Source organism: Entelurus aequoreus, linkage group LG22 (assembly GCF_033978785.1).
Source record: "Entelurus aequoreus isolate RoL-2023_Sb linkage group LG22, RoL_Eaeq_v1.1, whole genome shotgun sequence".
NCBI classification, from domain to species: Eukaryota; Metazoa; Chordata; class Actinopteri; order Syngnathiformes; family Syngnathidae; genus Entelurus; species Entelurus aequoreus.
The window spans coordinates 4593776-4608957 of record NC_084752.1 but is presented as its reverse complement, the minus strand read 5'-3'; the positions used below and the strand labels follow the sequence as shown (position 1 = coordinate 4608957).

The 15182-nt window shown below is 38.9% G+C and overlaps 1 protein-coding gene across 7 annotated transcripts in view; it reads left to right on the top strand.

Annotated features, from left to right (window-relative positions):
* The window catches only part of rnf150a (ring finger protein 150a), a 106046-nt gene that overhangs the window by 88757 nt on the left and 2107 nt on the right, over positions 1-15182 (top strand). For 6 of the 7 annotated variants that reach the window (XM_062032320.1, XM_062032316.1, XM_062032318.1 and 3 more), the window contains 5 exons: positions 3374-3624; positions 7410-7481; positions 7561-7643; positions 7714-7810; positions 11615-11825. In XM_062032320.1, coding sequence (XP_061888304.1) covers positions 3374-3624; positions 7410-7481; positions 7561-7643; positions 7714-7810; positions 11615-11825 — 714 coding nt within the window. The remainder of the gene's footprint in view (positions 1-3373; positions 3625-7409; positions 7482-7560; positions 7644-7713; positions 7811-11614; positions 11826-15182) is intronic. The other variant, XM_062032322.1, reaches the window with a different exon arrangement.

Here is a 15182-nt window from a genome sequence, read left to right as displayed (position 1 = left end):
AAGGCTAAAAATAGTATCATTTGAAGTGCCTGATGGGAGTTTTCCTCATGATGTCAACTCACTGTTTTCCACCTGGATGTCCTTAGATCCAAAAGCTTTAGTGCACATGAAAAGAAGCACCAGATGGCTGCTCTTACACTTAGGATTAAAGTGTAGACGGCTCACTAAAGCTCCCTTGACAACACAGGTTCTGACAATTCTCAAGTAGTTTATAAAACTCAAGGATCGGGGGCCAGATCTGGCCCGCCACATCAGTTGATGTGGCCCGCGAACGTCAAGTACGTTATCTTTTTTTTTTACTAAATGTTTTTCTTCTTTCTGTTTTGACTGAAAAAATACTTGTACTGCATGCAATTGCATGTACCGTATTTTCCGGACTATAAGGCGCTCTTAAAATCCTTTTTTTCCCCTCAAAATTCGACAGTGCGCCTTATAACTCGGTGCGCCTAATGTAAGGAATACGTTTGGTTGAGCTTACCCACCTCGAAACAATTTTATTTGGTACATGGTGTATAGTGTGACCAAGAGATGGCAGTCAAACATAAGAGATAGGTATAGGCTGCACCGTTTGATGGGCTTCAACATAGGAGTATTATTATGGTGTGTGTATAAGGTAAGACATATTTTAAAGGCCCACGGCACATTCTGAAAATACTATTCAAATAAACAAAAACATAACAAAAGTGAAATAAAAAAGCTTAAAGGTTAAATGTAATTTAGAAAAAGTTTCAATGTTGACTAATAAAACAAAGCTGTTTTTTTTTCTTTCAAACATAATATTGAATCAAAATCAATTTATTATGAATTATTGACCTATCCAAGGTTCCCATTACTTCACATCAAATATTCCACTAAGAAAAATATTTTTGGTGGAAGATTTTGCAAATTGGGTAAATAAATAACCCCAAAATGTATATTTTGTTGTTTTCTTACTGTACCGAAAATGAACCGAACTGTGACCTCTAAACCAAGGTACGTTCCGAACCGAAATTTTTGTGTACCGTTACACCCCAAACAGGATGCTGGACGACAGCAAAGACTTACAGCGTGTGGGAGCAGCAGACAGCGTCCACAAAGTACATCCGTACATGACATGACAATCAACAACAAAATAGGAAACACCACACACAGGAAAACACCAAAAATCTCCAAATAAGTCACGGCGTGATGTGACAGGTGGTGACAGTACACCTACTTTGAGACAAGAGCTATAGTGATGCATGCTTGTTTATGGTTTAAAGTCATACCCAACAATTGTGAGAACGACTTTTTACCGTCAATGTCGGCTGCTGAGTTTCATTTTTTTAATGTTTTCTGCTAGTGGTGTGCCTCGGGATTTTTCCAATGAAAAAAATGTGCCTTGTACTCAGTGTTGGGTTAGTTACTGAAAACCAGTAACTAGTTACAGTTACTAGTTACTTTATTTCAAAAGTAACCCAGTTACTAACTCAGTTATTTACACCAAAAAGTAATGCGTTACTGTGAAAAGTAACTATTTAGTTACTTATTTTTTTCTTTTCTTTTTTAAGCTCCCATTAATGCCCTTTTAGCCTTCATTTCAGTACTGTTATTGCACAGGAGAATAATACAATGTGTTGATCAACTTGACATGCATTTGCTTCACTGAACTCTGCTAAGCAATGTGGTCTACATACAACACACAAAGTCTGCTAAGCAATGTGGTCTACATACAACACACAAAGTCTGCTAAGCAATGTGGTCTACATACAACACACAAAGTCTGCTAAGCCATGTGGTCTACATACAACACACAAAGTCTGCTAAGCAATGTGGTCTACATACAACACACAAAGTCTGCTAAGCCATGTGGTCTACATACAACACACAAAGTCTGCTAAGCCATGTGGTCTACATACAACACACAAAGTCTGCTAAGCCATGTGGTCTACATACAACACACAAAGTCTGCTAAGCCATGTGGTCTACATACAACACACAAAGTCTGCTAAGCCATGTGGTCTACATACAACACACAAAGTCTGCTAAGCCATGTGGTCTACATACAACACACAAAGACAAAGATATGTTTCAAAGGGCCAATTTATTTCAGGCCAGAACAAATTGACAAAACTATTTTAAATAGCTGCATTATAACATACATACGTAAGTAACAAACAGCATAATAACAACATAGCTGTAAACCAAGGAAGGCACACACTACATACACAAAGCCTAACCAGGCATTTTTTTCTCAAGGAATTCTGAAACAAAATCATGTCTGAAGCCCAGAACACTCTACGCATTTCCCCAGTTTTAGTTTAGAAAAATGGAAAGATTGGCCTGGCCCACTAGGATCCCTCTTTATGTTTGTGAACTTTATAGTCTATACATTTAGAGTGATGTGATAATCAAACACTCTAGAAGTCTAGAATGAAAGAGTATATAAGAGAATTGACAGAGTGTGTTTACCTTCAGTGATGAATGATGAGCAGAGGCAGAGTTAATCCTTAAATGGTGGTGGTGGAGGGGAAGTGGAGTCTGTGTCTCTCTTTACTAGCTTCGTCAAAGCACGTTGCTTTTGTAGCTGTTTCAGCAGATTTGAGTTGCTGTTTTGGGCAGTAGATGGGATCTTTGATCCAAGACACAACTTACATTTAACTAAAATGTTAATTTCTTTGTGCTCGACAAAAAAAATAAGTGAAAATATCTCCATGTTAACAAACTCGACTGCAGCTCCGCCATGATCAGACACGCCCCCCCCTCCCCACACCCACACCCAGACACGCAGAGTGCGCGTCTCTCTTCTCCGGCCTGTGACACAAGAAGAATCAGAAGGACGACAATGCAGCGCTCCAATAAAACACACTCAGATTTTCTGTTTCTAACCGATACTACATTGATTGATTGATTGATTGAGACTTTTATTAGTAGGTTGCACAGTGAAGTACATATTCCGTACAATTGACCACTAAATGGTAACACCCGAATAAGTTTTTCAACTTGTTTAAGTCGGGGTCCACTTAAATTGATTCATGATACAGATAAATAATAATAATAATAATAATACATAAAAAATAAATAATAATACATAAAATAAATAATAAATAATAATACATGAAAAATAACGTAAAATAACGCAGTAACGCATCATGTAGTAACGGTAACTGAGTTACTGAATATAAAAAATAACGCGTTAGATTACTAGTTACCGCCGAAACTAACGCGTTACAACACTGCTTATACAACAGGAGCACTCTAGTGTTTTTAGGAATTCCCTGCAAAAAATGTTCCCTAGTTTTGACCCGAACTCGGCGGATTTGGCCCCCTGGGTCGGCAGTTGAATAGCCCTGTTGTGTTCTGAATGGAAACGCTACAAAGCTGGAACTGCGTTTTCCTGTGTGTTTGTGTGCAGGCACAGGCGAGGTGGTGGCCATCATGATCCCGGAGCACAAAGGTCGGGAGATTGTGGCCCTGCTGGAGCAGCACGTCGCCGTCACCTTGCACATCACTGTAGGAACGCGCAACCTGCAGAAGTATGTGAGCAGAACCTCGGTAGTCTTTGTCTCCATCTCCTTCATCATTCTCATGATAATCTCCCTCGCCTGGCTTGTCTTCTACTATATCCAGAGATTCCGCTATGTTAATGCCCGAGACCGCAACCAGGTACGACTCCGCCCTTTATGCAACTCTTGATCTTGTCTGAGTGGATGGTGCTGTGCTGTAAATCCCCATGTCGGCCGGCGCCGTGTTTACATCTGGCGTCGGCATGGAGAGGCGGGAATTGTTAGCCTGACAGAGGCGGCGCGAAGCAGCGGACCATCAACCTCGGCCGTCAGAGTCAACACAGGCTTCTGGTTATATCATCACGTCTGTTAATGGAACAGCTGGCGGGGAGGCGACCATTGTTAGCTTTTAAAAAATATATATATATATATAATCAAGTGACGACTGCAACTGTTATCGTCTCCCGTCACGACCAATATGCAACACTTGTGATTAATGTTTTTTTTTTTATTCTTTCATATTTTTACTGAACACTTCCCATGGAGAACTGTGCGTTCGGTGTGATATATTTAATTGAGGTTGTTAAATTGCTCATTGAATAATTACAGTGCAAAAAGTCTGTTCAAAAACAAGAAGAAAAAAAATACAAAAATGAGGGGTATTTTATTTGAACTAAGCAAAATTATCTGCCAATAGAACAAGAAAATTTGGCTTGTCAAGACTTTCCAAAACAAGTTAAAAAAAATAGCTAACCTCAATGAACCCCAAAATATCTTAAAATAAGTATATTCTCACTAATAACAACTGTACTACTATATGAGTACGTATTTTCTATTGTTTCATTGAAAATAACAGCAAAGTCCATTTGGCTGTCATCTGTTTTAATTATGAGACACAATTGTGTCAAAGTCATGATTTTTTATTTCATGCTTGAAATAAGAAATGATTACTTTTAAAAAAGTAGTTTTATACTTGTGAGTGTTGATGACACAGCTTTGCAACAGTTGATATTCTAGTTTCAAGCATGTTTTACTCAATATAGCTCATCAAATCTCAGCAACAATAATAAAAGTTGGAAAAGTTGGCAAAAGTCCCAAAAATGTTCAAAATACCTACCCAGGTTGGAGTCCCACGAGTCCCGCCGCCAGCCGGGATGCCTAAAATGTCCAAAACGCGCCCAGCAAAGTCCCACGGGAAGGCGGGGAGAAAAGTGAGAAAAGTCCGTAACATTTTCAAAAATCACACCCAGGTTCGAGTGTGGGACTCGAACCTGGGTAGGTATTTTGAACATTTTTGGGGACTTTTGACGACTTTTCTCACTTTTCTCCCCCACTTCCCGTGGGACTTTGCTGGGCGCGTTTTGGACATTTTTTGCATCCTGGGACTTGCGCGGCCGGCGGCGGGACTCGTGGGACTGGAACCCGGGGAGGTATTTTGGACAAAAATGTGGACTTTTGACCATTTTGGCCCCCTTTTTCCCCTCATCTTCCCCGCCTTCCTGTGCACCATTGCTGGGTGTGTTTTGGACATTTGGACAAAAATAGTTTCAAGCATGTTTTACTCAATATAGCTCATCAAATCTCAGCAACAAGCTGTAATATCTTACTGAGATAATTTAGGACCAAAACACTTAAAACAAGTAAAACACTCTAACATAAAATCTTATGTATGGCCGCGCATGTCCATAACACACCCAGCCGAGTCCCACGGGGAGGGAGAGGGGATTGGGGGGGATAAAAGTCGGCAAAAGTCCCCAAAAATTCTCAAAATACCTACCCAGGTTCGAGTCCCACAAGTCCCGCCGCCAGCTGGGATGCCCAAAATGTCCAAAACGCGCCCAGCAAAGTCCCACGGGAAGGCGGGGAGAAAAGTGAGAAAAGTCGGTAACATTTTCAAAAATCACACCCGGGTTCGAGTGTGGGACTCGAACCTGGGTAGGTATTTTGAACATTTTTGGGGACCACATATGCGGTCCTCTCCAAGGTTTCTCATAGTCATTCACATTGACGTCCCACTGGGGTGAGTTTTCCTTGCCCGTATGTGGGCTCTGTACCGAGGATGTCGTTGTGGCTTGTACAGCCCTTTGAGACACTTGTGATTTAGGGCTATATAAATAAACATTGATTGATTGATTGATTGACTTTTGATGACTTTTTTCACTTTTCTCCCCCACTTCCCGTGGGACTTTGCTGGGTGCGTTTTGGACATTTTTTGCATCCCGGGACTTGTGCGGCGGGCGGCGGGACTCGTGGGACTGGAAGCCGGGGAGGTATTTTGGACAAAAATGTGGCCTTTTGACCATTTTGGCCCCCTTTTTCCCCACTTCTTCCCCGCCGTCCTGTGCACCATTGCTGGGTGTGTTTTGGACATTTGGACAAAAATAGTTTCAAGCATGTTTTACTCAATATAGGTCATCAAATCTCAGCAACAAGCTGTAATATCTTACTGAGATCATTTAGGAGCAAAACCCTTAAAACAAGTAAAACACTCTAACATAAAATCTGCTTAGTGAGAAGAATTATCTTATCAGACAGAAAATAAGCAAATATCACCCTTATTTGAGATATTTCATCTTACTTATATCTCAGTTTTTGCAGTGTAGTATTTGAATATCTTAATTTAACCTTCCAATTTTGGAAAACTGTAACGAATTTGTTCTAAAAAGCAGCCAAATTTGACGCTCGTCAGCTTATTTATTTTTTATTTAAAAAATAAATAAAAAAAGCTTTGGTATTAGATTATACCATGTGATCCAGTACAGACGTGCATACAGTACAGGCCATTTGATGCGTTTTCTTTATTTTCATGACTATTTAAATTCACTTATATAGCCCTAAATCACGAGTGTCTCAAAGGGCCGCACAAGCCACAACGACATCGTCGGCTCAGATCCCACATCAGAGCAAGAAAAAACTCAACCCAATGGGATTACAATGAAAAACCTTGGAGGGGATCGCAGATGTGGGACCCCCCCTCCCCCATTTGTCCAGGGACATATTTCCTGAGTGTATAAACATAATATACATTTTTTAAAAACGAAAGAAGAAAAAACTCGACGTAATCATAGTAGTATCGACTAGATATGTGCCTGTACTTGATATCATTACAGTGGATGTCAGGTGTAGATCCACCCATGGCGTTTGTTTACATTGTGAGGCCGGTGAGCTATTGTATCCTCCTACGGTGTGTAGTGAAGCATGTTTAGCTATTCCTCGTCCTGCAGTGATAATGATACTTGTAAGAAACGTACTTTATTTGTCGCCATGGAGACCAGGATTAGTGATTTAGAAGTCGCTAAAACACTGCCGACCGCGGATGGACGTTAGCCGCTAGCTAGCTAGCTAGCCATGTCTTAAAGCACCTCTTCCTGAGGGTGTTTCAGTGTTATAACTTCACCTTTATCTTGACTTTTTAAGCCAAAATGCGTCCATTCAGTCTGTATGCTTGTAAGTACTCTGTGATTGTGCGCTGCCGAACATGCTTGTCTGCTCGTAAAACCAGCAATGTCACGACGTGACTTCGACGTGGGGGTGCGGGACCAGTACCTTTCAGAGACGGTATCGCGGTACTATACTAGTACTGGTACACCGTACAACCCTAGTGTGTGGTATCTCATGCAATGTGCAGGAGTACCTGATCAAATGACCAATGAGGCTCCTTCTGCATACACACATCTACTTTGTTTGTATTTATTTATAATTGATGAGGAGTTTTATAGTGTAATTAGTTGCGTCTGTAGGAAAGCTGAGCCTCTCCGAGCACAAACTATAAAGCCGACACTCCTCTCCTGTCCTGGCAGCGTTTCACTTCAGTATATCTTAGTTTAATCATGTCCCGATGTTTTATTTTCACAGCTTGCAATCTGCCGAGTTGTCGAAATCCTGCACATTTGTACGCGTAACCGTGTCACATGTAAGCGTCCCGCGTCTTGTTACGCTCCACAGAGACGCCTGGGAGACGCTGCCAAAAAAGCCATCGGCAAGCTTCAAGTCCGCACCATCAAGAAAGGAGACAAGGTGTGTGCGTGTGTGTGCGGTAACGACGCTTATCCACGTTTCGTTGAGACGTGACGGCGCGGCTTTCGTGTGTTCACAGGAGACCGACCGCGACTTTGACAGCTGCGCCGTGTGCATCGAGGCCTATAAGCCTAACGACGTCGTCAGGGTGTTGCCATGCAGGTGAGGTGTGCTTATAGTTGCGTTCAAAACGAGAAATAAGTGAGTGGTTTTTTTTGTTTTTTTTTTGCAGGCACGTGTTCCATAAGCACTGCGTGGACCCCTGGCTGCATGACCACCAGACGTGTCCTATGTGTAAAATGAACATCCTCAAAGCTTTGGGAATCTCTGTGAGTTAACAATCTCTTCCTCCATTCATGTTTCAAAATGTCTTATCTAGGGGTGTAACGGTACACAAAAATGTCGGTTCGGTACGTACCTCGGTTTAGAGGTCACGGTTCGGTTCATTTTCGGTACAGTAAGAAAACAACAAAATAAAAATGTTTTGGTTATTTATAGAGATGTCCGATAATATCCGATAAATGCGTTAAAATGTAATATCGGAAATTATCGGTATCGTTTTTTTTTTTTATCAGTATCGTTTTTTTTTGTTGTTTTTTAAAAAAATTAAATCCACATAAAAAACACAGATACACTTACAATTAGTGCACCAACCCAAAAAACCTCCCTCCCCCATTTACACTCATTCACACAAAAGGGTTGTTTCTTTCTGTTATTAATATTCTGGTTCCTACATTATATATCAATATATATCAATACAGTCTGCAAGGGATACAGTCCGTAAGCACACATGATTGTGCGTGCTGCTGCTCCACTAATAGTACTAACCTTTAAGATTAAGATTAAAGATTAAAGTACCAATGATTGTCACACACACACTAGATGTGGTGAAATTTGTCCTCTGCATTTGTCCCATCCCCTTGGGGAGCAGTGGGCAGCAGCGGCGCCGCGCCCGGGAATCATTTTGGTGATTTAACCTCCAACTCCAACCCTTTGTTGCTGAGTGCCAAGCAGGGGGGCTATGGGTCCCATTTTTATAGTCTTTGGTATGACTCGGCTGGGATTTGAACTCCAACCTAACAGTTAATTTTACAAATTTTCATTAATTACTAGTTTCTATGTAACTGTTTTTATATTGTTTTACCTTCTTTTTTATTCAAGAAAATGTTTTTAATTTATTTATCTTATTTTATTTGATTCATTTTTTTAAAAAGTACCTTATCTTCACCATACCTGGTTGTCCAAATTAGGCATAATAATGTGTTAATTCCACGACTGCATATATCGGTTGATATCGGTATCGGTTGATATCGGTATCGGTAATTAAAGAGTTGGACAATATCGGCATATCGGATATCGGCAAAAAGCCATTATCGGACATCCCTAGTTATTTATTTACCAAATTTGTAAACAATGGCATAACATACATATACACACAGGGTCCATTGCCAGGGTTAATGTGGTCAACATACACTACCGTTCAAAAGTTTGGGGTCACATTGAAATGTCCTTATTTTTGAAAGAAAAGCACTGTACTTTTCAATGAAGATAACTTCAAACTAGTCTTAACTTTAAAGAAATACACTCTATACATTGCTAATGTGGTAAATGACTATTCTAGCTGCAAATGTCTGCTTTTTGGTGCAATATCTACATAGGTGTATAGAGGCCCATTTCCAGCAACTATCACTCCAGTGTTCTAATGGTACAATGTGTTTGCTCATTGGCTCAGAAGGCTAATTGATGATTAGAAAACCCTTGTGCAATCATGTTCACACATCTGAAAACACTTTAGCTCGTTACAGACGCTACAAAACTGACCTTCCTTTGAGCAGATTGAGTTTCTGGGGCATCACATTTGTGGGGTCAATTAAACGCTCAAAATGGCCAGAAAAAAAGAACTTTCATCTGAAACTCGACAGTCTATTCTTGTTCTTAGAAATGAAGGCTATTCCACTAAATTGTTTGGGTGACCCCAAACTTTTGAACGGTAGTGTATATAAAATAAAAACTAAATAAGATAAGGCTCAGAATGGTTTCTTAGCCTCAGCCTCAACAACCTGGAGCTGAACGCCCAGAAAACAGTGGAGATGATCATGGACTTCAGGAAAGTCACAGCCCCACCATCCCCCCTCACCCTGATTGACTCTTCCACCCCGTCTCCCCATTGTGGACTCCTTCCGTTTCTTGGGCACCACCATCACCCAGGACCTCAAGTGGGAGCCGACCATCAGCTCCCTCATCAAGAAGGCCCAGCAGAGGATGTACTTCCTGCGGCAGCTGAGGAAACTGAAGGTGCCGACCGAGATGCTGGTGCAGTTTTACTCAACCATCATAGAGTCCATCCTGACCTCCTCCATCACAGTGTGGTTCCCCGGCGCTACAGTCCAGGATAAGAATAGACTGCAGCGCATCGTACGTGCTGCTGAGAAGGTGATTGGCTGCAAGCTCCCATCCCTCCAGGACTTGTTCTCCTCCAGGACCAGGAAGCGTGTGGGTGGGATCACAGCTGACTCTTCTCACCCTGGACACACACTATTCTCCCCTCTCCCCTCAGGCAGGAGACTACGGTCCATCCAGACCCACACCTCCCGCCACCTGAACAGTTTTTTCCCCTCGGCCATCAGGCAAATGAACAAGAACTCCTAACAGCAGCTCCTTGAATTCCTTGAATGCCTTCTAAGTCTATCTGATAGCTCAGTTACATCTCATTTATCATTACATTTTCATTGACACACTCACTGGAAGAGATCAAACAAGAAACAACACTATAACATTAAACATCAATGGCGCTACTATCACAGACAGTCTGGACATAAGTAATCATTTTAATGAACATTTCATCCAGTCTGTACAAACCCTGAATAAAAAATTCCCTCAAAATCAGTGCAAAGAATTGCCATTTATTCAGGATGGACTAAGTTTAGAATTAACAAATGAAACAAAGGTAAACAAAATCCTCTCTGCATTATCAAACTCACGATCTAGAGATATATACGGTCTGGACACTTTCTTCCTAAAAACGTATAAAGATAGTTTTACTGCTCCTATAACAACATTGATAAATAAATCAATAACAGAAAACACTTTCCCTACCACGTTGAAAACTGCCACTATCATCCCAATCCATAAAGCAGGAAATAAACAAGACATCAACAATTACAGACCAATTAGCCTTCTCCCCGTTATATCCAAAGCAATAGAAAAAGTGATCGTTGAGCAACTCACAGAACATTTGGACTATGAAGACCTCCTACATCCCATGCAGTTTGGGTTTCGGGCAAATCACTCGACCGAAACTGCATGTTGCCTTCTACTAGAAACAATCAAACAAAACCTTGATAATGGAGGTGTAGTTGGAGCAATATTCTTAGACCTCCGCAAGGCATTCGATACAGTCAGTCACCCCACGTTACTTACAAAATTAACATCTTTTAAACTGTCGACAGATACTCTGGCCTTTATTATGTCATATCTATCTGGTCGGACCCAATGTGTCCGTATTGATAACACAACATCCAGTCTCACTGCTACTGATATTGGCCTGCCACAAGGCTCTAATATCGGCCCTCTTTTTTTCTCCATGTATATAAACTACCTGCCATCTGTATGTGAGGATGTAAATATCCAGATGTATGCAGATGACACGGTTATTTATACTTGGGGAAAGGACGCTGAAACGGTTGCCAGAAAACTTACAGCAGCCATGGAGAAGGTGGCAAGATGGCTACATGACTCTTGTCTTACATTAAACATTAAGAAAACTGCAACAATGTATTTTGTAAAAATATTAGTTTCTTCTAAAATTTGGTGTGTGCGGCTTGAATACCAATGCGCTTTATTGTCCGGAAAATGTATGTGGACGTGGGGCCGTGGCCAGGGGTGTGGTGTGGGCGGTATCAATATGACATCATCGCATAATTGGCTATGGCACATGGTTTTTCTTTAAAATGGCTAAAAATGATATATATATATTTAAAACAAATCTGTGCTGTGAATAATTAGTTTCAACACATATTTTTATTTTTACATTATATGTTTTTTCAAGTCATGGTATGGCCTTCACAGCGTCTTTATGTATTTATTGAAGTTATTGTATGTAATCTGACACTGAAAAAGGATGTTGTGCTCAGCTCCACGCAGACGGCTCCGATGAGATGCCCGCCGACTACGAAATGTCCGTCGGGGGTCCATCCGCCAACCTCGTCAGCGGGGCGAGCGATGTCACCGTCAACGAGAGCTCTGTGGTGCTGGATGTGGTCGAGAGGGAGACGGGGCCGCATCAACATGGTCCACATGTGGAGATAGCGCCGCGGGCGGAGGAAAACTACGTCATTTCTAACAGTGAGTATAATACAATATACCGTATTTTTCGGACTATAAGGCGCACTTAAAATCCTTTTCATTTTCTCAAAACTCGACAGTGCTACAGACCTACTACGCTACTGTATTGTAATATTTACTACTAGTGGTATGCCAAATAATCACATAACTAAATATTCAAACACAGTGTTACTGTTCAAATTGTGGGTAATGTTGCAGTGGTCGAAAATATGAAATATACTGGTTAAATAAAACCTCTGCCTTGTTTTTAATAAATATTTAGGCCTACTACACTAATGTATTGTAATATCTACCACTAGTGGTATGCCAAATAATCACATAATTAAATATTTAAACAGTGTTACTGTTCAAATTGTGGGTAATGTTACAGTGGTCCAAAATATGAAATATACTGGTTAAATAAAACATCTGCCTTGTTTTAATTGAATATTCAGGCCTACTACGCTACTGTATTGTAATATCTACTACTAGTGGTATGCCAAATAATCACATAATTAAATATTCAAACACAGTGTTACTGTTCAAATTGTGGGTAATGTTACAGTGGTCAAAAATATGAAATATACTGGTTAAATAAAACCTCTGCCTTGTTTTTAATGAATACTTTAGACCTACTACGCTACTGTATTTTAATATTTACCATTAGTTGTATGCCAAATAGTCACATAATTAAATATTCAAACACAGTGTTACTGTTCAAATTGTGTGTAATGTTACAGTGGTCAAAAAAATATATATACTGGTTAAGTAAAACCTCTGCCTTGTTTTTAATGAATATTTAGGCCTACTACACTAATGTATTGTAATATCTACCACTAGCGGAATGCCAAATAATCCCATAATTAAATATTTAAACACAGTGTTACTGTTCAAATTGTGGGTAATGTTACAGTGGTCCAAAATATTAAATATACTGGTTAAATAAAACATCTGCCTTGTTTTTAATGAATATTTAGGCCTACTACACTAATGTATTGTAATATCTACCACTAGTGGTATGCCAAATAGTCACATAATTAAATATTCAAACACAGTGTTACTGTTCAAATTGTGTGTAATGTTACAGTGGTCAAAAAAATATATATACTGGTTAAGTAAAACCTCTGCCTTGTTTTTAATGAATATTTAGGCCTACTACACTAATGTATTGTAATATCTACCACTAGCGGAATGCCAAATAATCCCATAATTAAATATTTAAACACAGTGTTACTGTTCAAATTGTGGGTAATGTTACAGTGGTCCAAAATATTAAATATACTGGTTAAATAAAACATCTGCCTTGTTTTTAATGAATATTTAGGCCTACTACACTAATGTATTGTAATATCTACCACTAGTGGTATGCCAAATAGTCACATAATTAAATATTCAAACACAGTGTTACTGTTCAAATTGTGGGTAATGTTACAGTGGTCGAAAATATGAAATATACTGGTTAAATAAAACCTCTGCCTTATTTTTAATGAATACTTAGACCTACTACGCTACTGTATTGTAATATCTACCACTGGTGGTATGCCAAATAATCACATAATTAAATATTCAAACACAGTGTTACTGTTCAAATTGTGGGTAATGTTACAGTGCTCCAAAATATGAAATATACTGGTTAAATAAAACCTCTGCCTTGTTTTAATTGAATACTTAGACCTACTACGCTACTGTATTTTAATATTTACCACTAGTTGTATGCCAAATAGTCACATAATTAAATATTCAAACACAGTGTTACTGTTCAAATTGTGTGTAATGTTACAGTGGTCAAAAAAAATATATGTATACTGGTTAAATAAAACATCTGCCTTGTTTTAATTGAATATTTAGGCCTACTACACTACTGTATTGTAATATCTACTACTAGTGGTATGCCAAATAATCACATAATTAAATATTCAAACAGTGTTACTATTCAAATTGTGGGTAATGTTACAGTGGTCCAAAATATGAAATATACTGGTTAAATAAAACATCTGCCTTGTTTTAATTGAATATTTAGGCCTACTACGCTACTGTATTGTAATATCTACCACTAGTGGTATGCCAAATAATCACATAATTAAATATTCAAACAGTGTTACTATTCAAATTGTGGGTAATGTTACAGTGGTCGAAAATATTAAATATACTGGTTAAATAAAACCTCTGCCTTGTTTTTAATGAATACTTTAGACCTACTATGCTACTGTATTTTAATATTTACCACTAGTTGTATGCCAAATAGTCACATAATTAAATATTCAAACACAGTGTTACTGTTCAAATTGTGGGTAATGTTACAGTGGTCCAAAATATGAAATATACTGGTTAAATAAAACATCTGCCTTGTTTTAATTGAATATTTAGGCCTACTACGCTACTGTATTGTAATATATACCACTAGTGGTATGCCAAATAATCACATAATCAAATATTCAAACACAGTGTTACTGTTCAAATTGTGGGTAATGTTCCAGTGGTCAAAAATATTAAATATACTGGTTAAATAAAACCTCTGCCTTGTTTTTAATGAATACTTAGACCTACTACGCTACTGTATTTGAATGTTGGTCATTATGGTGGTACTTGGAGAGCCAAGAAGGGTTTTCTGAGGTGGAACTCTGTGAAAAAAATTTGAGAATCACTGATCTAGAAATATGCCTCATTAATAATTCCTGAATTCTATTTTTAATATTTAGGGCTAATAAAGAATTAGCTGGGAGCTGAAAATGTGGCCCGGGCTTCTGCATTTGGACACAATAGTCCAAGACTTTGTACTGTAACTATGCCTACTTTGTATTATTGTTGGGGTTTTTTGTGTGAGATCCAGTAAACGTACCATTTTGGTCTCAATGCCATCACACCTCTTGAAAGTATAGTTTTTATACATAGTTTTAATCTATTCAAATCAAAAGAAGTTTTTTTTTGCATCCTTTACAGCTGGGGTGTCCAAAGTGCAGCCCGGGGGCCATTTGCGGCCCGCAGCTAATTGTTTACCGGCCCGCCACACATTCTGGAAATACTATTGTAAAAATAAAAAAGAACATTAAAAAAAGTGGAATGAGGTGAAATCTAACGAGAAAAAGTTGCAATGTTGACACAAAAGCTGCCATACAGGCTGTTTTTTTTTCTTTTGTCTTTCTTTATTTTTCTTTTTTTGCCATTGCTCAAAAATAAAAAATAATGACAAAAAAATCCATGTTATAATTACTTATTTTCAGGGCTCCAATTACTTCAAATGTATCACTTTAAAATGTTTTATGTGGTAAATATTGCATATATTGTGTAGTAGCCATATAAAAAACATCAAAGTTTTCTTTGACAAAAGCGCATAAAACAAACAAAATAATAGTTCCAGCATAAAATGGACAGATATAT